At 42.0% G+C, this 26,885-nt stretch overlaps 1 protein-coding gene across 2 annotated transcripts in view; it reads left to right on the top strand.

Annotated features, from left to right (window-relative positions):
- DENND6A (DENN domain containing 6A) overlaps positions 1-17,756 on the top strand; it is a 138,989-nt gene extending 121,233 nt beyond the window's left edge. For both annotated transcript variants that reach the window (XM_029600934.1, XM_029600933.1), the window contains 8 exons: positions 6,505-6,570; positions 6,670-6,734; positions 8,951-9,040; positions 9,727-9,780; positions 9,884-9,993; positions 11,937-12,039; positions 14,806-14,880; positions 14,984-17,756. In XM_029600934.1, coding sequence (XP_029456794.1) covers positions 6,505-6,570; positions 6,670-6,734; positions 8,951-9,040; positions 9,727-9,780; positions 9,884-9,993; positions 11,937-12,039; positions 14,806-14,880; positions 14,984-15,115 — 695 coding nt within the window. In that variant the 3' untranslated portion in view covers positions 15,116-17,756. The remainder of the gene's footprint in view (positions 1-6,504; positions 6,571-6,669; positions 6,735-8,950; positions 9,041-9,726; positions 9,781-9,883; positions 9,994-11,936; positions 12,040-14,805; positions 14,881-14,983) is intronic.
- Positions 17,757-26,885: the final 9,129 nt, after the last annotated feature.

Genomic DNA, 26,885 nt, shown 5'->3' with positions numbered 1-26,885 from the left:
TACTGAACTTTAGCTTGTCTTGGTGGTTTAGCATCAACACGTGGATCAGCAAGGAAATTAAAATCTCCCCCTGTAATAAATGGAAGGGGAGAGAGATTTTTGAGGAGCTCCTGCTCAACTCCATTCCTAGTGAGGCAGATGAGGCTGCATAAGGTCATGCCATACTGGGTCAGACCAAAGATCCAGCAAGCCCAGTAGGATACTGTTTCCAACAGTGGCCAATTCAGGTCACAAATACCCGGCATGATCCCAAGGGGTAGATAGATTTCCTACTGCTTATCCCAAGAATAAGCAGTGGATTTCTGCAACTCTATCTTAAAGGTTAATGGACTTTTCTTCCAGGAACTTGATCAAACCTTTTTTAAACGCAGCTACACTAATAGCTTTCATCACATCCTCTGGCAACAAAACAGAGTAAGCACACTATCTTCTGCCCCCTCACGTCCATCAACAGCATCAGAGCTCCTGCGGCTGACCCAGGCAGCAGAGAGCCCCCAAGCCCCAGCTGGTGTCTCAGAGAGGGTTTTGACTGGGTTGTAGGGAGCGCAGTCCAGGGACGATGAATCCGCCAATTGGGGGCGGGCTACACTTCTTTGCAAACCAGTGGCTCAGTATAACCTCAGACCAGTGGGTTCTTTCCATCATCCTCCAAGGGTACCAATTGAACTTATTGGATGTCCTGCTAAATTGCCCTCCAAGCTCATTTTGGGGGCTGGTAGCATATCAGGAGGTACTTCTAACAGAGCTCTCCTCCCTCTTAGTGGCCAGAGCGGTCGAGCCTGTTCCCCCAAGGCAAAGAGGGTAGGGATTTTACTCCAGGTACTTCCTGATTCCAAAGTAAACTGGATGACTCCATCCCATCCTAGACCTAAGAGCCTTGAACAAATTTGTCAAAAAAGAAAAGTTTTCAAGATGGTTTCCCTGGGCGCATTGATCCCTCTCTCTTGCAAAAAGGGGACTGGCTATGCTTCCTTGTTCTGAAGGATGTGTACACTCACATCGAGATCGTCCCCAGTCACCAGAAGTATCTCCAATTCATGGTGGGAAAACAGCACTTCCAATATCGTGTGTTGTCATTCGAGCTAGCATCAGTCCCACAGGTCTTCACAAAATGCCTGGCCGTGGTGGCAGTGCACCTCCACAGGCTGGGGGTGCATGTTTTCACTTATCTGGACAATTGGCTGGTCAAGAGCACATCTCAGGCAGGGGCCATCAGGTCCATGCATTTGACTATCCAGGTTTTGGAGTTACTAGGGTTCGTCGTCAACTACCCAAAGACTCATCTCAGCCCATCACTTCAGTTGAACGTCATAGGAGCCCTGATAAATACGACTCAGGCCAAGGCCTTCTTGCCTCATCAAAGGGCCATCACTTTGATGACCATCATGGCGAGATTCAGCAGAGCAAGCAGGTGTCAGCCTGGCACATGTTGAGCCATAGGGCCGCAACAATCCATGTCACTTTCTTGGCACAATTACACATGCAAAGAGCCCAATGGACCTCGAGGTTGCAATGGCGCCAGGCCACACAGAATCTCCAGGATTGCATCCGAGTCACCTCGCCCCTCTGGGACTTTGTCCTGGTGGCGGGTACTTTCAAATCTAGAATGGGGGATCTCTTTTTCGAAGTCCTACACAAATTGTCCTAACCATGGATGCGTCCTCCTTGGACTGGGGAGCTCATGTAGATTGGCTTAACATCCAGGGTCTTTGGTGTGCCCAGAAACGCTGTTGTGGAATCAACTTCATGGAGCTTTGGATGATGAGGTATGCACTATGGGCTTTCAGAAATTGGCTGTCCAACAAAGTTGTCCTGATCCAGACCGACAAGCAGGTGGCAATGTGGTATGTCAACAAGCAGGAAGGTATGGGTTCGTACCTCCTGTGTCAGGAAGCAGTCCAGATCTAGTCATGGGCTCTGTCCCGTGGGATGGTGCTCAAGTCCATGTACCTGGCCAGGATGCAGAATGTGGTAGCGGACAGACTAAGTCATGCTTACCGACCCCAAGAGTGGTCCCTGGACCAGCAGATTACAAATCTGATATTCCACCTCTGGGGGAGCCTGGATGTGGATCTCTTTGCATACCCTTACAACAGAAAGGTGCCTCGGTTCTGCTTTCTGTACAGGACAGACAGCAAACCAGCCTCTGATACCCTTGTCCAACATTGTATGCGTACCTTCCAGATTCCTTAGTGGCAAAGACTCTCTTGAAGCTTCGCGAGGACAATGGAACTATGATCCTCATAGCCCCTCATTGGCTGAGACAGGTCTGGTTTCCATTCCTGCGGGAGTTTTCCATCCGGAAACCAATCAGTCTAGGGACTTCCCCAGATCTCATCATGCAGGATTGAGGCAGGTTGCAACATCCCAATCTCTACACCCTATCACAGCCTGGATGTTGAGAGGTTAGTTCTGCTCCACTCAATCTCTTAGAAGATGAGTCTCAGGTTCTGGTGGCCTCTAGAAAGCTTTCCACTAGAAAGTCCTATGGACTGAAGCAGCGGATGTTTTCCAAGTGGTGTGAGCAGAAGGCCCTAGATCCGTTCTCCTGCCCCACACAAAAACTGCTTGATTACCACCTTCACCCATCGAAAGCTGGTTTGAAAACCAACTCCATTAAAGTTCATCTGATTGAAATTGGTGCATACCACCGTGGTGTAGATGGTATGTCCATCTCCGTACAGCCTATAGTTGTATGTTTTATGCAGGGCCTTCTTCAATTGAAGTCTCCCTTGAGACTTCCCACTTATGGTGTTAGCTCAGCTGATGAAAGCTCCTGTTGAGTCGCTGCATATTTGTGATCTGAATTACCTAACCTGGAAGGTCATATTTTGGTGGCGGTCACTCAGCACACAGGGACAGAAAGCTCCAGACATTAGTGACTTATCCACCTTACACTAAAGTTTTTTTATGATAGGATGGTCTTGTATACGCACCCTAAGTTCCTGCCTAAGGTGGTGATGGACTTCCATCTTAACCAGTCCCTCATCTTGCCAACATTCTTTCCCTGGCCCCATTCACACCAACGTGAATAAACCGTGCACAGTTTGGACTGCAGGCAAGCCTTAGCCTTCTCTCTGGAGCAGACAGAAGCAACATAGTCCATCCAACATTTTGTTCTTTTAATAGGAAAAGGATGGGCATTACCGTTGCCAAACAGACACTATCAAATTGGCTAGCAGATTGATTCTCCTTCTCTTATTCCCAGGCAGGACAGTATCTTGGGGATCATATCAAGGCTCATTCTGTCCGAACCATGGCAGCGTCAGTAGCCCACTTGCGAGCAGTCCTTATGGAGGAGAGCTGCAAGACTGTGTCATGGAGTTCTCTTCACACATTCACGCCTCACTATTGCTTGGATAAGGATGGTCAACACGACAGTAGGTTTGACCAGTCTGTCCTTTGGAATATGTTTGAGGTGTAGAACCCAATTCTCTCTCACCTAGGACCCGTTGTTTGGGTTCAGGCAGCCTCTCCCTTTGTTACCAACAGCACCATTGTTGTGCCCATTGGCACCTGGTTTGGGAGTCTGTTGTTCCTCCTTTTATGTTGGGGGAACAGCCTGTAGCTAGGGATTCACCCGTGTGTGAGGACTACTATCCTGTTTGTTCTCTGAGAAAGCAGAATTGCTTACCTGTAACAGGTGTTCTTCGAGGACAGCAGAATGTTAGTCCTCATGAAACCCATCCACCACCCTGCAGAGTTGGGGTTCTCTTATTTTTGTTTTTATATAATTCTATTATAAGACTGAAGAGGGTCCCCGCATGAACATGTGGTATCGGGCATGCTGAGCATGGCAAGTGTGGCAAGTCAAAGTTCTAGAAATTTTGACACAAGTTTTCTGTGTTGGGGCTCCATCTGATGGTCACCAATGTATGAGGACTACCTGTTCTTGGAGAACACCTGTTACAGGTAAGCAACTCTGCTGTCTGTAGTTTCCTGAATCAACCTTGGAGCCCTTTTTAACATTGGCAACCCTTCATTCTGAATTTCTTCTTTTCAGACATTTTGAAGAAAAATTAATTATTTTTTTGTTTTGTAGTGCTGTTTGGGGCTGCTGAGGCAGCGAGGCAACCTTTTAAGAAAAAAGGTTTACACAGAAAAATGAGAGAGAGAGGTACATGGCTGTGCTGGTGCTTGGATGAAAAAAGACTGAGAGAGGTCATGAACAATGCTCTTGCAGGAATTTCTGCATATGCTGAGTGGAGCAGCAACTCTACTAGCTAAGGGCCTGATTTTAAAAAGCATTTACCTGCATAAAATGGTTTTGTCCATAAGATTTGCTCACTTTACATGCGTAAATGGATTTTGAAAATTGCTAAATAGTAACATTTACACATGTAAATCCTTTTGAAAATTCATCTGTAAGAGAGAGAGGTTTGTTTAGTTGCCATCAACATCACCCACATGTCCTGGCTAATTCAATCCTGCTTGTCAATGGAGAAAATGTTAACTATCTTTTTCAATATTTTTTTTTAAACTACTATGCACTTTGCATATCATTACCTTTTAGATAATTTTTTTTAGCATGGTAGTTAATGTGTACTGAAAACTTATTACTAAATCGTGTGCTATTTCATTACATTGGCCTCTTAAGACTGCTGACTTACCTGCGACTAGGCCTGGTGTTTGTGAGAATAAGGAGCTTTGCTGGTCAAGTTTCATGAAGACTCTGCTAAAAGGGATTAGAAAGATAGTTCTGATTTGTATTAAATCTATATAATCTTTGTGGTTTAGTGGAAAGGGAGTTGCTTAAAAGTCATCTGATACGTTTTGAAAACCAGTTTCAGCCACAGCTATTGTTTTCAGCAGAGATGGAAAACTTATTTTTTATTTAATTTTTTTAAATAAATTGTATAAAGATCCAAAAGAGAACAAGTAACACTAGTACTTATGCAAGGGTTCTTATCAAATTACAAAGTGCAATTTAATCTGGTTTATCAATAGGAGCAAAGAGGAAATATTTTTTAATCTGTCATTTGAATTGCATTAGTGAATTCTTGTGATTTGCTGTTAGATGTAATCTGGCTGACTGTGTGTGTGTGTGTTAATAATCTTCTAAAGAGAGAGGATTCATAGTTGGTTTAGTCAGTAGTTGAAAAGAACCAACTATTCTTTTGGAAATGTCATGGGATTTTAATACACAATTTCATTTCAACTATTTATTTTTTTTAAAAATTGTCTAGATTCCCTGGATAAAGGACCATTTGGACTTGATTTTGGTTAACGGTGCATATTAAATTGCAATTTATTTTCACTTAATGCATTTAACTGGAAAAGCCAAAATAATTGATAGAAGCAATTGCCTCTTAAATGTTCTATGTGGGGATGTTTGTGAAATATAACTAAACCTGATAGGCCTATACTTTCAAGATATCTGTTCAGTTACTATGGATTACTCTTTAAATGGAGTAGGAAAAGCTACTGTCCTTGAAATAGCACTTACCTGTTTTTTTTTTATCTGTTACTGCCATGTTTGATCTTATACGTAGATGTAATTTATTTTGTCCTAATGTATTTTAATTGATTTTCTCATAATGTAAGTTCACTTTTATAGCTATATTCCTATATTACCTATATTTATTTAAAACAATTTCTATTCCACCGATCTACAAATCTTAGTGGATAACAATACATTCATAATCAAAGTAAACAAACATTGCAGTGATGAAAACATATTAATACCCCAGGGCATCATTCCCAGCATGTTAAATTAGGATACAGCCCCTTTGAACCAACCAGGCTAAAATAGAAAAGCAGTGTGATGCATTTAGCAGTGTGCTAAATTTCAGAACTGGATAAACGTTCTGCATTGCTTTTTTAATGAATATTGCTTTCATGAGATTTTCTGTGGAACTTGGGTTTTCAAACTTTTATTCCCCCCCCCCCCCCCAGGAAGCCAGTAGAAGAAAATCACCCTACTACAGGGACTTTCACCCCCTGCACCCTTTGTTCACTTTAATCACACCCCAGCCCACTACTGCTTACTCTCCAGTTCCCCACTACTCTTTCTCACTTCATCTCTTCCCTAGCCCTACGGCTCATTTGCCTTCACCTCAGTCCCCCATCGGTCACTGTCGCTGAATCTCCTACTCCACGAGGCCGAGTCGCTTTGAATTGTGGTGTGACAGTACTGTCACGATTTTCAAATCTCATCACGGAACAGCGATAGTAATACAGATACCATGCAACTCTCAGGAAGTTGTGAGCTGTTCTGATGATGAGTGTAAAAAAAAAAGCCTGAGAGCCCAGGCACCATGTGGCTCAGCCGCTTTTGGCTGCCTCAGTAACAGAGCTTGCAACCCAGTTAGTGATGTGCTGTGGCCTTAAGTTTGAAAACCACTGTTCTAGATGCAGGAAATTAAAGCCTCGGGCAAAAGATGTAATGTTTCAAAATTGCACAAGCAAACTGACTTGGTGGGTTTTTTTGCAGTTTTTATGCCCTGCTTCTGCTTGAAACCAAAATCTGGCCCTTATTGTCTTATTATTGCATTGTGCTTGCAGGTGAAGTTCCAAAACAGGTCAAAGTGAAAAAATTAAAAAACTTGAAGACTCTGGACTCTAAACCTGGTAATAAGTGTTATAACTTATTTTGTGAAATTTAATTTAGCTATTAGGTAGGCGTTCTAACTTAAATGGATGTAATATATCCTCTGTATTTTATTTCAGGGGTTTATAGTTCTTATAAGCCATTTTTGAACAGAGATGAAGAAATCATCAAGCAGTTACAAAAGGTAATTTCTGTAATATTATTTATTTATTTATTTATTTATTTAACATTTCTTTTATACCGATATCCGTTCGCACATCGTATTGGTTCACAGTGAACAAAAAACCATTGGGCAGTGCCCGTACATATAACATATAACAGATAACATAATATAATATGATGAACTAGGCAACATATAAATAATTTTTGGGAGGAGTCCTTACATATAACAGGCATCAATGGGTAGATGCTATGGAATATAACTATAACTATATACATGATAGTGCAAAGTACAAATATGGGCCCAGAGAAATTATTTTTTAGGTTATGGTTTGTTGAAAGAAGTCAGTTCTGGGCCTTTTACATGGAACATAAATAGTTTACAGGGAGTGAGTTAATTAACTACATGGTGAAATCTGTATTAAGGACCTGATTGTAATCATTTTGCAGTTGCAGGTCAGAGCTTTATTTCCTGGAAAAAGCTGAATCCTTCAATCTGATTGGTCAGTTTGTATTTTTCCATTAAATAAACTCCCAATACTCCACTGTGTAAAAGGTTAAATTAATCGCTAACAGTTTTTTGTTCTCTTTCCTCAATTAGTTACATGAGAAGGAAGAATCTGCTTCATCTCTCTTGAGTTAAACTGTAGATCTGCTGTTGATATGATTTTCTCAGAAATAAAAAAAAAATTAAGGATGCTAATATGGAATGGCAGGGTGTGTATGTTCTACAGCTGTGCATTAGGTGGGCTGTTGCCATGAGCCCGAAAGCCGAATGAACTTGGTCATCTGAGAATCAGTAATGGGTTTTCTTTAAAAAAAATAAATAAAAATAAATTTGCTGCAGTTCAAAAAGGGTCTAGGTCATGAACTTGTGTGACCTGACAGAAAATCAGCACTGCTCAGTACAACTGTAGGACATCAGTATACATGTATTATTTTAAAATGAATCTGTGCTGTTACAACTCATCTGGTACTTTTGCATCTGAATGATTAGGTTCTTAAATAGGTGTGCGTAGGACCATGGCAGGGCTAAACAGAGGCCAGAGCTGGTGAGGTGGGGGGAGGGCAGGGCTGCCCTTCAGTGCCAAAGCTGGCCAGTCCTCTTCCAAAGACACAGCTGCACAGGAGTGAGCAGCCATGCAGAGCACGCAATAAATTACTTTTGCCATTAAGCACACTGGTGCCCCCTGGCCCATCTCACAGCCCTGGATGTGATGTTTATGATATGCTTTCATAAATCTAGTGCTACATTTATATTAAAACTGTCAAACAATCGAAGCACTTAGTTTCAGAATATTTTTTTCTAAATGTTCAATGTTTTTTAAAAAAGCAAATATGGTAGACATCTCTACTGCACTTATGTATCACAGAGCCAGTCCCTCCCTAACTTCAGCATGATGTTTATTCACAACATGTAAGGCTGTAGTGAATCTTTAGATGAGAAAATACTTAATTCTTTTATGTTTATTCACAACATATAAGGCTGTAGTGAATCTTTAGATGAGAAAATACTTAATTCTTTTATGCCAGTGGTACCTTGTTGTAAAAAAGCAGATCATGTTTGTAGTATTGAAATAATTGTGATGCATTTTAATGCTAGGAGACAAAATTTCCAATACCCACTCCATGACAAGCTTATGGTTACATCCAACATTAAAATGTCATGATCTTTTGTAATTTCTGATGTCTGTAAGAGTGAAAACATGTGTATTATTTTTAGGATAAAACTCTGAAAATCATTATTACTAAGAAATTGCATCTGCTATAATTTTTTGGGGGGGCCTTGCAGTTTCCTTTTTCGTTTTACTTTAGGCTTCCAGCTCAGTCAAGAGCTGGAGCTGTGATCTGATGCCATGAGCCTTCATTCGCAACTACCCAATCGGTATTTTTAAAATGTATTTTATATCCTCTTCAAGCTCACCTAGGCCAGACATTGTAGCAACAATCCTCCGCTCCAGGCCATGCACCAGTGCTCTTTCCAACGCCCTAAATCCCGCCACTAGGTGTCACTGTTAGCATTCCCTCCCAGTATCCCCCCCCCCCCCAGTTCCAATTGTCCCGGGAAGCAGAAGACCTCATACGGGAGTCACACCAAGGCACAGCACTGCCAAGGAGCCACTAAGCTAGTCCTCTGCTATAAATTGTAATGATTTCTTCAATAGATACTTATAAATTAGTGGTTCAAAGAGATTTGTACATTGAGGTTCAGTACATCACTCATGCATTTTACTCTTTCAGGGAGTTCAGCAGAAACGTCCGTCTGAAGCCCAAAATGCAATTCTTCGGCGTCATTTCTTAGAACTGACCCAGAGCTTCATAATTCCTTTAGTAAGTGAGCAAATAAAACCTTGCCTTCACCCTACTCTGCTCTCATCTCGCAGGGTACAGATGTCATGGACTTTTGGTCATTTTCATTATGCTGCCATATTCCTCCTTTTCCTGGTTCGTCGTTGGAGAATTAACCTGAGTTTTGTTTTGTTTGTTTATATACAGCTGGCTCCATTTACGTTGTCTCTGTCAAACTACAAAAAATCCTGCGGAGTCATGCTAGAGACAGACTGTTAACATAGGTGGATTTTCCGTAACCTGACCAGAGTGACCTTTTGGAGCTCTGCTTTAGAATGTGGAAGGAGAGCAGTCAGAATGGCATTGACTTCAGAAGGAAATGTGACTTTGGCTTAACAGGCAACCAAGGGCACATTTTCCTACCTATATATTGCAGCCAATTTCAAGCACAGGAAGAGTGATGTCTTTTGGGGGTTAATGCACATGAATAATCTGGCCATTTATTTGGATTACTTGTAATTCTTGCTGCTTTTATTTGCTCCTCCCCCCTCCTTGCCCCAGTGTTCTCAGAGTATTAGATTCCATCTGATACTTCTTATGAGGTTGCTGATTTATTCTCAGCAACCTCATAAGTGATAGTAATTATTTACTTAGATTAAACCAGTAAATGTAGCATTTGGTGCTTTTTTTACCCATATCTTTAAAATAATTTTCTGTTTTCCTTTTAGGAGCGATATGTGGCCAGCTTGATGCCTTTGCAAAAAAGCATATCACCGTGGAAGGTAGGAAAGTATGCGAAATGTGAACTAAAACAGTTTTTTGGCGGGGATAGAAGAAATTGTATATTGTAAATATTGAAATACATGCAATATGCTCACTTCGCAGAGTCCACCGCAGCTAAAACCTTTCAGCCAGAATGAGTTTATGAAAACTCTGGAAAAAACAGGACCTCAACTCACCTCCAAATTGAAGGGAGACTGGATAGGACTTTACAGGTTTCTTATTTATCTTTGAGCATTTTGTCAAAGTCAAGTGATCATTCTAGTATGCATATGAATGCTGACATCTTACCAAGAAACAACATTCCATTGTTTAAACTTTGGGAGAATCTAATGTATATGTTAATATACTACATTTTAGAGGTTTTTTCCCTATGGCTCCTCCAAATGGATTTTTTCTGACTTGCCTGAATTAGTGGTTTGTGTTGGGCGGGGAGCAGCACTGCAGTGCAGCAGACTCATTTTGAAGTCTGCCATCTGTTGGGATCAGGTGTGCCTTAGAACAGTGTTTCCCAACTAGTGTGCCATTAGACCTATTCAGGTGAGCCATGGAAAAGTTACCACTGTCTGGTGTTCAGATTCAGGCCAACACCTGGACTCTGCTCTCAGCAGCTCTAGCAGCAAGAGGCACCAGCAGTGGCTCTTAAATCTTAGAAGCTCCTTTGAGAGAATATGCATAATCATGCATGCAGCCTCTTTCTAGCTACAGCATAAGCCCTGGAGTGTGGGAGTTAATGGGCAGCATGCAGGGCATGGATAGCTCGGTCCTTCTTTGTGCAGTGCACACATTTCACACAGTATCTCCTCCTCTTCCCCTTTCTGAGTTGCCTCCTTTGAATTCTTCCAGCCTGTCTTATCCCCAGGTTGAGTGAGATGGATTATGTGTGCATTGAGCACTGGATGTAACTCACTCTCAGGCCGATACAGTACAGTGCGCTCCGGTGGAGCGCACTGTTAGCCCGCGATTGGCCGTGCGTTTTCAGCGCGCTATTTTTACTCCTTCTACAGTAAGGGGTAATAGTGCGTCGAAAACGCGCAGCCAAGCCCCCTGAAACTAATAGCGCCCGCAACATACAAATGCATGTTGATAGGCCTATTAGTTATTCCCGCGCCATCAGAAAGTAACGCCTGCTGGCACCGGGGAAAGTATACAGAAAAGCAGAAAAAACTACTTTTCTGTACACCCTCTAACTTAATATCATAGCGATATTGTCGGAGGCCCCAAAATTAAAAAAAAAATTAAAAATCGGCCCACGGGTCAGAAGACGGATGCTCAATTTAGCCGGCGTCCATTTTCCGAACCCGTGGCTGTCAGCGGATTTGAGAACCGATGCTGGTAAAATTGAGCGTTGGCTGTCAAACCCGTTGACAGCCACCGCTTCTGTCAAAAGGAGGTGCTAGGGATGCGCTAGTGTCCCTAGCACCTGCTTTTACCGTGGGCCTTCATTTACATACTTGATCGCGCACCCAGAAAAGTGGTCCGGGGCATGCGTTGGGAGAGCAGGCGCTCGCCTCGGAGGGCCGGCTCTCCCGCGGGTTTTACTGTTTCGGCCTGTCTAACTGTTGGGAGAGGCAACAGTGGAGGTGCCCTGGCCGCCAAGTTAACTAATTGCACTGGCTGCCTGCCTGCAGCACACCAGCTTCTTCCTTCTCCTGCACATGTATTTAGAAATCGCTGGTCCATTGTGACAGGTTCTTGTGATTCACTGCCCACTTCTCTCTCTTTGTTTTAAAATTTAGAAGAGACTAATAGGGCTTTCAGTGCTTCCCTAGCTCTTCTTTTAGTTGTATAAGGCCTCTTCATGTCCACACTACCTGCTCAGTGGAGCTTGGTATGCCACACAACATTTTTGTTAATGTAGATGTACCTTGGACTTGAAAAGGTTGTGATGTGCTCAATCTTGGGAGGGAGGAAAGTTGGTGGCCCCTCCTGGACATGAAGAATAGTGCTGCAGAATCACCTTGGAGACTTCTTTCCAGCACTCGCAATTGGTGAGTGAAAACAATAGTTCACAAGACTGACTAAAATACTATATTGTAATTGTCTTCTGTCATTGACTTGCTATGTAAAGTTTATAAATAAGCAAGGAATCTGTACAAAAGGGGATGGGATAACACAAATTTGTGAAAAAACTATAAACTTATTTCTCTCATGAAAGACATTTTCTAAAATCTCCGAACTTTGATGGCTGGTTTCGGACTCGACGGAAGGAGATGACTCAGAAGTTGGAGGCACTACATTTAGAAGCTCTCTGTGATGAGGTGAGAGAATACCTGTGAGCTGTGGTAAGGAACATGGAGGACTAATCTAAAATCCAGAATCAACTTTATTTTGTTGACCAATCTTCCCAAATTTGAAATACCAACATATTACATTAGAAAACTACATTTGTATTGACATTTTTTATAATTAGTAACTGTGGGACTTATTTGTACTAGCTGACCATTACCAGTGAATATCCCTGAGATACATGGCTGATGATGGACCCGTGCAGACAGTATGAATTGACTCTATATGGCTATTTTTTGTTTGTTGCTCAGTTTCCACATTAATTTTATGCAAATGCAGGGGCAGTGTCAGGGTACCTCCTGAGTGGGAATGTTTCCAGAAAAACTGCTGGAAGCTTTTCAAGATCTTCAGTCACTGACCCTCACCAAACAGTTTTATGAAACTACAAAAATGCTGCATGTAAAGTGCTGATCCTTACTGCATGAAGTAACTACTTGACTAGATTTCAGAGCCAAGATGTAATGTTTCTAAACCTTATAACCAAATAACACTCACAAGTGCAATTTCAACAATTTCTTCTGAATGTAATATATTGTGTAAGCAACTTGAGCCAAGCTCTACAATCCTCAATAGGCAAAATATATAAAATATTTGTAAATAGAGGTAGAACCATTCATAATGCCCATGCTTTTAATTAAATTGATTTAGAAAATAGCCACTGCTATTACTAGCATCAGTAGTATGGGTACTTGACAGGGTCTTGTGTCTTGGATTGGCCACTGTTGGCCACAGGATGCTGGGCTTGATGGACCCTTGGTCTGACCCAGTATGGCAATTTCTTAGGTTCTTTAATTTAGTGGTTATGCTTGGGTCGACCATCAGTCCTTTCCACCCCCCCATACAGTATTTTTTTTTTTAATTTTTGAGATATGCAAATAAAAATAGAGAGACCAATACTCCCTTTTAGGTTCTGATTCTTAGTTGATAATTTTATAAACTCTTCACACAGACAGAATGCAAACCTCAAAACTTTAAAAACATATAGGGCCGGATTTTAAAAGTTATGCGCGTAACCCTCTTAAAAGGCCCCTGTGCGCCAAGCCTATTTTGCATAGGCTCGGCGGCGCGCACAAGCCCCGGGACGCGTGTAAGTCCCGGGGCTTTGCAAAGGGGGCGTGTCGGGGGCGTGTCAGGTAGGTGGCGTGGATTTCGGGGCGGGGTGGGAGGCGTGTCGGGCGTGATGCCGGCCCGGGGGCGTGGTCGAGGCCTCTGGACCTGCCCCCGGGTCGGGTGATGGCGCGCCAGCAACCCACTGCCAACAAAGGTAGGGGGGGGTTTAGATAGGGCCGCGGGGGTGGGTTAGGGAGGGGAAGGTGAGGGGAAGGTGAGGGGAGGCGGAAGGAAAGTTCACTCCGAGGCCGCTCTGATTTCGGAGCGGCCTCGGAGGGAACAGGCAGCGCGTGCTGGGCTCGGCGCGCGCAGGTTGCACAAATTGCACCCCCTTGTGCGCGCCAACCCCAGATTTTATAAGATACGCGTACATTTATAAAATCTACCCCCCTAGTGTATGGAGGGGTAGAAAAGACCATAATGATTATAATCGAGCCAAGGCATAACCATTAAAGTAAAGCATGGGCATTATGAATGGTTCTACCTCCATTAACAAACATTTTATATATTTTGCATCTTGAGGCTTGTAGATCTCTACTCAAGTTGTTTACACAATATATTACATTCAGAAAAAATTGTTGAAATTGGACTTGAGTGCTATTTGGTTGTATCGTTTGTATTACTTTTATTTTTTGACTTCATATATTGGGTAAATACACATTGGGGCCGATGCAATATATTTGTGCGCTGAAAGCGGGCGTTGAACAGTCAATGCCCACTTTCCTAATGCGCCCCCAGGCCCCCTTCTGGGGGTGCCATGCAGTATTTAAATTAGGGTTCATGTTATCCAGGAGGCGCTAGGGTCGCTTGCGTGCCCCTAGCATCTCCTTGATAACGGGAGCCTGCGAGCATCGACCGTCTGCCAGTTAGGAAAACAGATGCCGAATTTATCGGCGTCTGTTTTCCTAAACAGCGCACAGCCAGGTGTTCAGGAAACGGACACTTGTCAACCTAGCGTCCGTTTCCTGCTCCCGACTGCCAGTACTTTTTTTTAAAACTTTTTTTAAATTTTTTTAAAGATTTGTTCCTCCTACTTAATATTGCAATGATATTAAGTAGGAGGCTGTATAGAAAAGCAGTTAGTTTTTTGGGGGGTTTTTTGCATTCAGAGTGAATAGCTAATAGCTTCATTCGTGTGCATTTGCATGTGATGAGTGCTATTAGTTTCACTCCGCGTTGGACGCGCGTTGTGGAGGCGCTAATCCCTTTATTGCATTAGGGGTGATTAGCGCCTATACAACTTGAGTCCAACTGCGGGTTATACAGATCGCTCAGCTGAGCACACTGTATTGCATCAGCCCCAATATGTTTCTAAACCTTCCTACTCAGCCATTAATAAATGGACCTGAATCTGAATGTTAAAAACTGAATGGTTTTATTTCCTTTCTTGTAGTTTTTGGCTTTGTTAATCTAGTTCAAAAGGTTTTGGCAGATTATTTTGTATTATGGCTAGTAACTGTATTTTCTGTTTTTAAACAATGGAAAACATGCTACCAAATGAGTTGTCTTTTCTTGCAGACAACAAATAGAAATACCAGCTCAGAGCTTTGAAATGCTGTGTGGCATATTGTGTGCAAAAGATTTTAATTTTTACAGATAACAGTCAATTCTTTACTTTTTCTTGCTAGGATTTGCTTCTCTGGATTCAGAAACACACAGAAGTAGAAGCTGTGGATCTTGTCTTAAAGCTGAAGAATAAACTGGTATAGAACTGCTGAATGTGACTAAAATTCTGCATCTTACATAACATAGGACTAGGTTATTTGGATCTTAATATAACAATTAAACTTGCTTTTCTTCCTACAGATACAGGCTGATGGAGACCACCTACCTGTGAAACCTGATACTATGGAAAAACTACAGATGCACATAGATGCAATTATACTAGCACTGCCAGACGACTTGCAAGGCATCCTGCTCAAAACTGGCACACCATGATTCTAATAAGTGTGTCTAGACAAAAGAAGCATATAAAAAGCACAAAAAACTCTGGAGAGTGAGAAGAAACACTGGGACAGAGCAGCAGAAAATAGCTCTTAGTGGTGTATAAAGTGTAGCATATGAATCATGGAAGCAGTGATATTTTATTTTTTTTACTATTTTTAATAGTAACTTTCATGGCTCAATAGTTCATTACTGATAAAAAAAAAAAATAATAATAAATACATAATGGAACTGATAGAATATTATTGTATTGAAAAGCAAATACACTTTTGAGAAATCATCGGAAAAGCATTGGGGCATTCGATCATGAAAAATGCAAGGCCCCACAGTGCAGTGCTGGCATTGCAGTGCGTTTGAACATGGTGGTGCTATGCCCAATCATGCTGAAATTCTCAGGGGCTACCAGTTGTGTTTTAAGGGCTGCTGCCCCACAGAGATGGTATTTGATTGTTTGAATAGTGCCTTCTTTCTTCTCTTTGCATAAACACACTTGTCATCTACTTTGCATTTTCAGAGCAAGGATTGACAGTTATGACTTAGCCAAAATGTGGAACAGTTTTGGCATTTTATGAGGTCACCCTGGCTGTAGCACAGAAAATATAATGAACATCCAGTGTTTTGCTATAGCTGCCACTTTTTTCTCTTTGGAAGGAAAAACACTTTTTTTTTAGCCATACTGCCATTTTTCCATTCCTTCTTTACTACAAAATGTGCTTACCCCCAGTGTAGTGAAATTCAACTTAAGTTGCCTCCAATACTTCACTATGGTACCATATCAAAGGAAATAATTACGTTTTTAAACCTCCAACAGAGGAACTGAGCCTTCTCTCTCTTTTTTATCTTAAAAGGTTTTCAGGAGGATATTTTAAAAAGTACATGTGAATTTGGCACTTTGAGACTTGGCACTGCTAGTTTGTCTCTTAGTAATAGAGGACTGAGAAATGATCCAGTGCATTTTTATCAGATTGGTATCTCTCTTTTTTTTGGGGGGAGGGGCAGAGGGAACTCTCTTAAGAGCTTCCATGTGTTACCATATATAGGGGGTTATTTTTCAAAGCATTATCGTGCCCATAGTTTGCTCTCTTTTTACCTGATCTTCTAGCTTGAGAATAGGCTTCTCCTGTCTTTCTGGATCTTAGATTTTCTTCCCTCTTGTGCATTTCTGATTAATAGTTGTTGGGATATGTTTTCTTTCACTCCTGTTGCTAAGAAGCCAAACAGAGCAATCCAGCTAGACCTTAAACTATACTTTTCTGGAAACCTGCTCAGAATCCTTGAGTAATGTTTCCTTGTGGCCTTGCAAAGTACTGTTTCTGTGCACAGAAATAGATGAAAGTGAGGGCATTGCTGAAAATCTGGACCCTCCGTTTACTTTTCACAGGAAATCAGAGGAACTCCATTCAATTAAAAATTAAAAAATGTGAAAAAAACTGAATAGCTAGAAAGGGTTTTCAAAAGATTCCATGGATTGAGAGTGACACAGTTTTAATGCAGGATCATGACATACAGATTCCTCTTTTCACACTGGAATTACAGAATCCAGAAATGTAGAACACTTTTTAATCTGAGGACTTGCCATTTTATCAGATTATGTAGATGCAAAAATCTTTGGTTCTAATTTTATGATTAAAGCCATTTACTGGTTTAGAGATGGCAAGCTCAGTCACATTTTGTTCTTACTGCACTGTTTAGTAATATTACATTTATGGCTAGGTGCGAAAGAAGGCATCTATAATTTCAAAGGCTTCTTGAGAGATGGAAAAACAATCCAATTGACAACTTTTGTCTTGATCTGGATTTCTTGATCAATAAATTTGGCACTATCTAAATAGAAAGTATTCGGTCTGTTTTGACCAGTAAGAACAAATACATACGGTGCATTCTGTCACATGGCATAAGGAATATAAATGTTATTTAAAGCAAAAAAAAAAATCTCAATTGCAGAGCTCAAATGCTTTTGGAGATATTTTATAGAAACCAATATTTATATAAATAATGCTACAAAATCATGACTAAACTTTTTGGCATATTAATGTGAATTCCCTTGCTCTGCCTGTTACATTTCCAATGGACACAAAAATCTGTTCACATTACAGTTGTAAAGGTTTGTGGTATTCTGTTGAACCCTATTGGCAAAGTCCTTGCATTACCAATAACCGATGAGTTGGTATGAGGGAGGGGAAATTTGGTCAGACAGACAAAAATGTATGTATTGTTCTAAACTAGACATTTTTCAGTCTGTACAGCAACTTTTTTGTAAGAAAGCATAAGATGTATAAATAAAATCACCAAACCTTTATATTTCCTGCCGTATGGATGCACAAAATATTGAGTGACTAAATAAAATAAGAAGTGGTATGTCAGAATGTGGGTAACTAAATAAGATGAACTAAGATTTCATTCATACCCTAAAAGTACAGTACATAAAGAACTTGCTTATTATTGAAAACCTTCTAAGTAGGGGCTATTTTCTGCTTTCTACAACTCTAGAAATGGCAATGTGTAATCTTTTGTGCATTAGATTGTTTAGAGTACTGGAAGTAGATTTCTGACAAAAAAAAAAATAAAAAGATGTGTATCCAGTCACAAATATAAATGTTTGGTGAGAATAAAGCCCCATGGATAGGGAAAACACCTCCAAATAATTAATATTTTACAGCATCTTTTTGGAGAGCCTTATTTAGGTATAAGCTCTTACCTTTTGATATTTTTTTAAAAATCTGTATTTTCGTATTACAATTTTTATATAAAAATTATCACATTTAATAAAATATGTATTTTGTTGGACTTATGCCTCTAAATGTTAAATTACTAACTTGCTCTGCGATAAGGATATTGATAGCCCTTGTTTGAAAAGTTGCCATTAGGAAGAGGAGAGTACACTTTTGATGCAGTTATCCATTCCCTAAAACATTGTATATTTTAACTACAGTACTTATAAACCATGCTAACATTTGCACCAACCTTATTAACCTACTGTCATTTTGATTACAAAATATGTATTTTTGTAAAAGGAAATAAAAAGATGGCAAATAAGTAATTCATTGAGTATATTCTATTGGTTTATTATTGCCAGATACACAACTGAATATTTAAGCTGAAATCTTGTTTGCAGTCTGTTTCTTCCAAGTCTGTCACCAAAGGGCTAATACCACTTAATGGTCTCAAAGCTAATGCAGACAGTACAATAGCAAGGAAATATTTTTGGAGGTAAATTAGGTATGGAGGGGAGCAGGCCTAAGTGATATTTTCACTCATAGCTCCCACTGCTATGCATAGCCCCTGGCTTTTTTTGCATGCAGCACTGGTGTGCATCTTTCTGTGCCATTGCCATGCATGTTGCCAAGGTCATAAAGGATTTTGGAGCACAGGGCAAGCTTTATTTGGTCCCTTTCATATCTGTAAAGATGGGAGGTAAATATAACTTCAGGCAGGAGTGTGAAGACAGACAGGGATATAGCCTCAGTTCTCCAGGGAAACCAGAGTTCAAATCCCACTGCCATTGTTTGTGACCATGGGCAATTAACTTCTCTCTCCATTGCCTCAGGTACAAACTTAGGGGTAGAGTTTCAAAGGGTTACGTGCATAACCCCCAAAAACCTACCCCTGTGCGCGCCGAGCAAGCCCCAGGATGCGCGTATGTCCTGGGACTTCGAAAAAGGGGTGGTCTGGGGACGGGCAGAGTTCTCCGGCACAGCCTCAGGCAGGCGTACCTTTTGGAACAAAGGTAGGGAGGGTGATTTAGTTAAGGCTGGGGGGTGGGTTAGATAAAGGAAGGTGGGGAGGGCCAAAAAAAAAAAGTTCCCTCCAAGGCCGCTCCGATTTCAGAGCGGCCTTGGAGGGAATGGGGAAAGCCATCGGGGCTCCCCTCGGGCTCTGCGTATGCAAGGTGCACATGTGTGCACCCCGTTGCGCGCGCCGACCCTGGATTTTATAACATGCACACACATGTTATAAAATTAGGTGTACATTTGTGCGTGCCAGGTAGTGCACACAAATGTACCCCATGCACATAACTTTAAAAATCTGCCCCTTAGGGTCTGATTTATGAAGGCTTTTCTCCCATTCTGTCTATGGGAAAAATGCTTGGTAAATGAGCCCCTTAGATTGTAAGCCCTATGGGGATAGGGAAATACCTATAGTGTCTTTACATAATCTGCTTTGAAGTGCTTGAAAAAGTGGAAAATCAATAACATGCACATAATAGCTTCTTAAATCTGTCCAGGTGACTGTAATAGATTTTTCTGAATATCCACAAATATGTATGAGCTAAATTTGCATATACTAGGTTTTCAATGTTTAATATTTCTTATCCATATTCATAATGAAAATCTGGCTGTGAAATCATCAGGACAGGTTTGGAAAGCCCTGATCTACACTGGTGATCTCCCCACATTGTAGAGAGATCCTTTTGCCAAGAACTGGAAATAAATAACTGAGATCACATGCCTGCTGTATGAAGACAATCTGGTAATCTATCCCAAAAAGTTTGCTAAACATCCTAAATCTGCTAGAGCTCTATTTCAGATCATGGACCCTGGATCTGGACTAGACCAAGATTATGATTTTTCAGAAATAGCCAAAGTAACACAAATTCAAATTCTGCTTAAATAACTAAGATGTAGAGAACCCCCTAAGCTATGGATACACTGACCTGAAAGTAAATGCATCTGAGAGCTTTAAATTGGTTATAAAATTTAAGAAAATGCTCTTAAGGGCCTTCTGTACAATAGAGAAAAACCCCAGCTAGTTTCAACCACCCAGTAAAACTACCATTAAAATGATATGATGGTACCATTCAACCAATTCTTAATGGATATGAGGTCTAAGTTTGGTATGGGATGGAAGTACCCTCAGTACATAGAAAATATATTATCTCATAACAATGCTAACTGCCAGGACTCAACAGGAAAAAAAACAACTCTATGCAAAATCAGCACTGCAAATATTACAACAGGCCTTAGAACATTAATACATTTCCTACTGGGAAAAAAAACCAAACAAACTGGAGTAATCTAAGGACAGTATTGTTAGATTCTGTTGATTCTGATGGAGAAGATTTATCTCAGCTAAACAATAAATCTTTTTATCAGGAAGTCCTGGATGACCCTATTACCACACTGCAAAAAGAAGTAAAACTCCTGTTAGATCAGGCATTCAGAGATAAAGTGATCACATCTAAGGAATCTTATTTTTTACATGTCACTCATCCAACTACTCCATATTTTTACATTAGTCCTGAAGATTCACAAATCTCTCATTAATCCACCTGGTCGCCCTATTATATTTGGCATAGCATCAATTTTTTAACCATTAGCTTAAATTTATTGATCATATTTTTGCAGCCCACTGCTTTACAAATTCACTCATGTATGAGACTCTACAGACTTTAATCAGCAAATGTTCCCAAATTTGATTCCCTTTTGGTTCTTGGTTACAGCAGATATAGCCTCTTTGTTATGTTGGAATGCCCACTTCATGGGATTGGTTTTGTGTTAGCTTATGTATACGGTCCTAATGTTTCTCAGCAAGCCTTTTACGAGAAGGTAAGGGGAAAAAGGGAAACCATTTCAACTCTCCCAATGATGGTGGAAGGAGATTGGAATGTTTGTTTGGACATGCAATTAGATAGAACTTCTGTGGGTCTGGCAGATTCTCGCAAATTTATGATGCAGCGTTTGGGATCGGTGGCCATTTGGAGAGAGCAGAATCTATCTAGGAGAGATTATACGTGTTACTCTCTGCGACATAAGACCTATAGCCACATCAATTTTTTTCCTATGTTCTGGGTCTTTGCTGGGCTTGTTAGAGATGGCAAATATTCTACCTAGCTTTATTTCATATCACAGCCCTATTCTTTTGCCATTACATATTACTTCAAGACGGGAGATAGGGCATAGCTGGAGGTTTAGTACTGCTTTGTTATGACAAAAACCATTTGGGGAAATTAGAGAAGTGACCAAAGAATTTTTTGAAATTCATCAAGGTGCTGTTTATTCGCTGGTTCTTCTATGGGAAACTTTGAAAGCTGTATGGAGAGGTAAAATTATAAGTGTTGGTTCCCCAGCCAAAAAAATGAGAAGAAAGCAATCATTAGAAAAGAAAATAGGTCAGTTGGAGCGAGTGCATAAACGCACGGGCTCATTTCGGATATATAGAGCATTAGAGAAGTGTTGTGCAGATTTGAAGGACTTGCAACTAGAAGATGTTGAAAGGTTGTTTAGGTATGCGAGACAAAGAATATATGAGCGTGGAAATAAAGCAGGAGCAATGCTTGCCCTTTTGAGGCGTAAAAATAAAAAGGTTTTGATGATAAGGATTAGAAAGAAAGATGAGACTATAACTCATTCTCCAAAGGAAATCTATGAAATATTTAAATCCTTCTTTGCTCAGTTGTATTTAGCAGATAACCCTGCAGGGGAAGAGGAAATTGGGAAGTTTTAGTGGAGTACAGCTGCTCAAGGTAACAGGCGCAGAGAGAACAACTGGCAGTGCCAATAATTACACTAGAAATACAGGCTGCAATGCAGAGGCTGCCTAGTGGGGAAAAAGCCCAGGCTCAGATGGATTTCCCATAAGAGTTTTATAAAGGCTTTATGCAGGAAGTGGTTGGACTGCTAAAATGTTTTTGAGTATATTCAATGCTTCCCAGGAAGAGATGGGTTGGAGGCTGAAGCTTATCTGCTCATCTCTCTGCGAAATATGGATGTTAAGATAATTGGTAAGGTGTTGCAGATGAGATTGGAGAACTGTATGGCAGATTTGGTAGGGACAGACCAGACAGGGTTCATTAAAGGGCTATAAATAACACCAAATGCCTTTTTTATGTCATCTCGTTGGTGAAAAAAGAGAAGATCCCGGGCCTGGTGATTAGCCTAGATGCAGAAAAGGCATTTGACAGGCTGGGGTAGTCATACTCATTTGCAGTGCTTGGGAAGTTTGGTCTCCTGGACCAGTTTTGTCAGTGGGTGAAAGCACTGTAGGCGAAACCCAGGGCTCGGGTACTCATTAATGGTTATTTATTGGAATTCTTTCCTATCCAGAAGGGTACAAGGCAGGGGTGCCTGCTGTCACCACTGCTTTCTGACCTTGCTATTGAGGTGTTAGCAAGTCAGATACAAGCAGATCTCTTTTTGCAAGGGATTCAGGTGGGAGGTAAGAAACATATTTCTTTATATGCGAACAATGTCCTTTTGCTCCTGTCCAATCCCTAAAGGTCAGGACACCGATTGCTGCAGATATTGTCAAATTTTGGGAGGGTAATGGGTTATCTTATTTAATTATCATGTCAGAATTATTTCCCATTAGTACTTGTGCCACAAAAGATGTTCCTGTATGTCTGGAGGCCTTTACAAAAGTACCTTGGTATATCAAACTCCTGGGCATTTATGTTCCTTGTTTGGCTAGTGATTTATATAAGCTAAATTATGTGTCAGTGATCACCAAGATTCAGATTAATTTAAAGGAATGGAAGGGATATTATCTATCTTGGGCAGGGAGGGTGAATGTTTATAAAAATGAATGTACTAGCGAGATTATTTTATTTGTTCAAACATGTATCATGCTTCTTCCTGATAGTTTCTTTCATATGGTAAATGGGGTACTCATTTCTCTGGAAGGGAAAGCTGCCAAGGGTGAAGTTGCAAACTTTGTGGAGACCAAGGTGGTGGTGGTGGTGGTGGTGGTGGTGGTGGTGGTGGGAGGGGGAGGATGGCCTTCTCAAACCTGCAGGCTTATTTATGGGTTGCCAGGTTGTTGGGTCTGTGTACATGGTTACAAGATAGAACCATACCTTGGTACTCCTTTGAGGTCAAATTGGCAGGGGAAACAAATCTTATATCAATTATCTTACAAACCCCGATGTCTATTGGGAGAGGAAAGGCGAGTTGGAGACATCCCCTTATTGCATGTACAGTGCGGGTGTGGGCATCTATGTAGAGGGTTTAAGATTGAGAAGGAGTAGTCCAACTGCTCTTTCTGCCTTGTAGAGTAACCCTACTCTCTCAGTTCATACTTTTAGTGCGGAAGATAAGCAATGGTGGGAGGCAGATTTGAGATGTATTGGACATATGTTTGAAGATGGGCAATTAAAATCTTTTGTTGACCTCCAGGATGAGTTTGAGATACCAGAGCAGACGAGATCATATTATGATAAGTTGATACAGGAACTGGATAAGCACAGCTTTGGGAGGGGGTTTGGGTAGACCCTAATTCAATTGAATGAGCTCTAAGGCCAGGCCCAACATATCATCAAGTTATCTTGGTGTTAAACAGGGCTCTTACCAGGATTGCTTTGGAGAAAGCACCCGCCTTAGCTGTAGAGAATCAGTGGGAAACTGATTTACAATGCCACTTTGAGGTAGCAGAATGGAAAAGGATCTGGCGCAATGCGCATAGGTCTTCAATATGTGCACACAGGGCAGAGCTTATTCTTAAGCTAGTTCTGCGCACATATTGCTATCTGCTGTATTTCCATAAATTTTGTACCACTTCGTCTCCTCTCTTATGGAGAGGATGTGGGCAAGTGGGATCATACATGCATATGTAGTGGGACTGCCCAATGCTATGTTCCTTGTGGGGGAGAGTTTGGTTGGTCAAATGGTGGAGGCGCCTTTCACTTTAACTCCAGAGTTCATTATCTCCTTTCCATCCACGCACGAGTCGAGGACGAGCAGGCCCGTGCAGCTGGCGCACAGCCCATCGGGATAAGGCCTTTCGCCGTCCCCAACCCACCAGACCCTAAAGCCTCTCTCCGGAGCCATAGGACCCGGGACCACCACCACCCGCGATCCTCCCGGATGTGACCCCCAGCCAATCGGAGGCCAGGTGCACCGGTGACCTCACAGCCCGGCGTCAGCAAGGCCCTTTAAAGTGCAGCCACCTCTCCTAGGCGCCTCCTTTCCATCCACGCACACGTCGAGGACGAGCAGGCCCACGCAGCTGGTGCACAGCTCATCGGGATAAGGCCTTTCGCCGACCCCAACCCACCGGACCCTAAATCCTCTCTCCGGAGCCATAGGACCCGAGACCAACGCCACTCGTGATCCTCCTGGACACGCCAATCGGAGGCCAGGTGCGCCTGCCCCTTCATCAAAAGAGATCCCTGATACCCATCATGACCTCCCCACTCACACAATTCCTTGGTCTCTCTCTCTTCTCACTAACGCTTATCAATGCACAATCCCTCACAAAAAAAACTCACATTCTCAATGACTACTTATTGGATTCGAAACCTGACATCTGCAATTACTGAAACATGGCTGAAACACACACACATCGCTCTAACCAACCAATTACCGCTACAGCTCTACGATATATTCTCAGTACCCAAACAAAAAAAAAGAGGTGGCGGCATACTTTTAACTGCAAAAAAAGAGCTAAGACTAATTCCTCAAACTCTGAAAACAGTCTCCAAACTCGAAATCGGCCTCTTCAAATCTAACCAACTACAAATCTGCCTAATCTACTCCCCCCCCCCCAGGGCTTCTAGACTCCGACGCCTCTCCTCTCATTGAACTCATCGCCAAACACATCAACGCTGACTCCCCAGCTCTCATCATGGGGGACTTCAACATCCATGTAGACACGACTCCACCAACCCCCAACTGCGAAGCCCTTCTATCCTTCAAGGCCATGGGTTTCAAGCAAATCATCAACAGTCCCACCCACAAAGCTGGCCACACACTGGATCTCATCTTCATAAACTCAAGCCTCACACTCACTTCCCCTCCCTCCTGCACCCCAATCCCATGGTCTGACCATTCCATGATCACCACAGACCTCTCGATAAAGAAAAACCTGACCCCCCCTCCCCAAAACTACCATTCACTTCAGAAAACCCTGCTCCATGGATGACCTCAGTACCCACCTCTCTATGGATCTACATAACCTTGACCTCTCTAACGCAGACTCTGCCCTGACCTCTTGGCTCAACATTACTAACTCCGTGGCAAATAAAATATGCCCCATGACAGCTAAAGAAATTAACCCTGCCCTTAAAACAAAAAACCCTGGTTCTCGCTAGAACTGAAGAACCTTAAACAAGAGCTAAGACACAAAGAACAGAGATGGCGCAAGGACCCCACCCCCGCTTCACTGTCAGCCTACAAAGCCACCATGCACACTTACAGGGCTATCATACTCCGTACAAAGAGAGATTTCTACGCCAGCAAAATCCACAACTTCCTCTATGACGCAAAGGCCTTGTTCTCAGACGTTTCAGTACTTACTAAACCCTCCCCTCCCGCCATCCCTAACGACTAAGCCCAAACTAAGTCTAATGAACTGGCATCTTTCTTCGAGAGAAAAATTCCAACCTCCTAGCCCCGCTCATCCTCTCGAATACCCAGCCCCCTCCCCCCTACACCTCCCCCTACAGCCAAAAAGCAAACTTCGATTCCTTCAAACTCACTTCATCCCTCAAAATCAAATCCATCCTCAAGAACATAAAGCCCTCCTCTCACCCCTCCGACCACATCCCTACAAAACTTATGCTCACCATTCCAAACACCATTTCCAAACCACTGGCTGAAATCATAAACTTCTCCCTATCCCAAGGATCAGTACCCAACCCTCTGAAACTCACCACCCTTAAACCACTACTAAAGAAATCCAACCTGGATCCAGCAGACCCCGCTAACTTCTGTCCCATCACCAATCTTCCTTTTATCGTCAAACTAATGGAGAAACTTGTCAACACCCAACTCTCCATCTAGACAAACATAAGATTCTCTACCCTGCTCAGTTTGGATTCCGTAAATCCCTAAACAAAGAATCCCTCCTAATCTCTCTCACGGATAACATCCTCATGGGCTTGGACAAAGGACAAACATACCTACTGGCATTGCTTGACATTTCGGCTGCTTTTGAAACCGTGAATCATTCCATTCTCATTAACCGCCTTGCTGATATTGTCATCTCAGGTACAGTCCTCAGCTGGTTCAAGTCCTTCCTCACAATAGAAACTACAAGGTCAGAATAAGCAACAAAGAATCCCTCCCCATTAGCTCATCACATGGAGTACCTCAAGGATCTTCACTCTCTTCTACTCTCTTTAACATATATCTTCTACCCCTCTGCCAGCAACTTGCAAATCTAAAATTAACACATTTCATTTACGCCGACGATGTGCAGATACTGATCCCCATAACAGAATCCGTCTCCAAAGCCCTCAATTTCTGGAACAGCTGCCTACACTCCATCAACCTTCTCCTCTCCAGCCTCAACCTCGTCCTCAACACTGCCAAAACTGAACTCCTCCTCATCTCTCCCAATGACAATAAACCCCCCTCCCCCCATCAACAACCTCCCTACAGCCTCAGCGACCCAAGTGAGAGATCTTAGCGCTATACTGGACAACTGACTGAATTTTTAAAAATTCATCAACACCACAACGGAATGCTTCTACAAGCTACAAATTCTGAAAAGGCGCAGATCCCTCCTACACTTACACTATTTCCGCACGGTCCTCCAAGCCACCCTATTCTCAAAAATCGACTACTGTAACTCCCTCCTCCTCGGCCTCCCCGCAACTTCCACTAAACCTTTGCAGATGCTCCAGAACACCGCCGCTAGGATCCTAACCAATTCTAGTCGAAGAGACCATATCATGCCCATCCTCAAGAATCTACATTGGCTTCCCATCAACTTCAGAATCCTTCATAAGTCCCTCACCATTATACACAAGACCATCCACAATCAGTCCTCACTCCAGTTAAAAATCCCGCTCCACCTTCACACCTCCATGAGATCGATCAGAGCTGCC

Source organism: Rhinatrema bivittatum, chromosome 4 (genome assembly GCF_901001135.1).
Source record: "Rhinatrema bivittatum chromosome 4, aRhiBiv1.1, whole genome shotgun sequence".
Taxonomy (NCBI): Eukaryota; Metazoa; Chordata; class Amphibia; order Gymnophiona; family Rhinatrematidae; genus Rhinatrema; species Rhinatrema bivittatum.
Note: the sequence above shows the minus strand (reverse complement) of the source record. Positions and strands in the feature narration are given on the sequence as shown.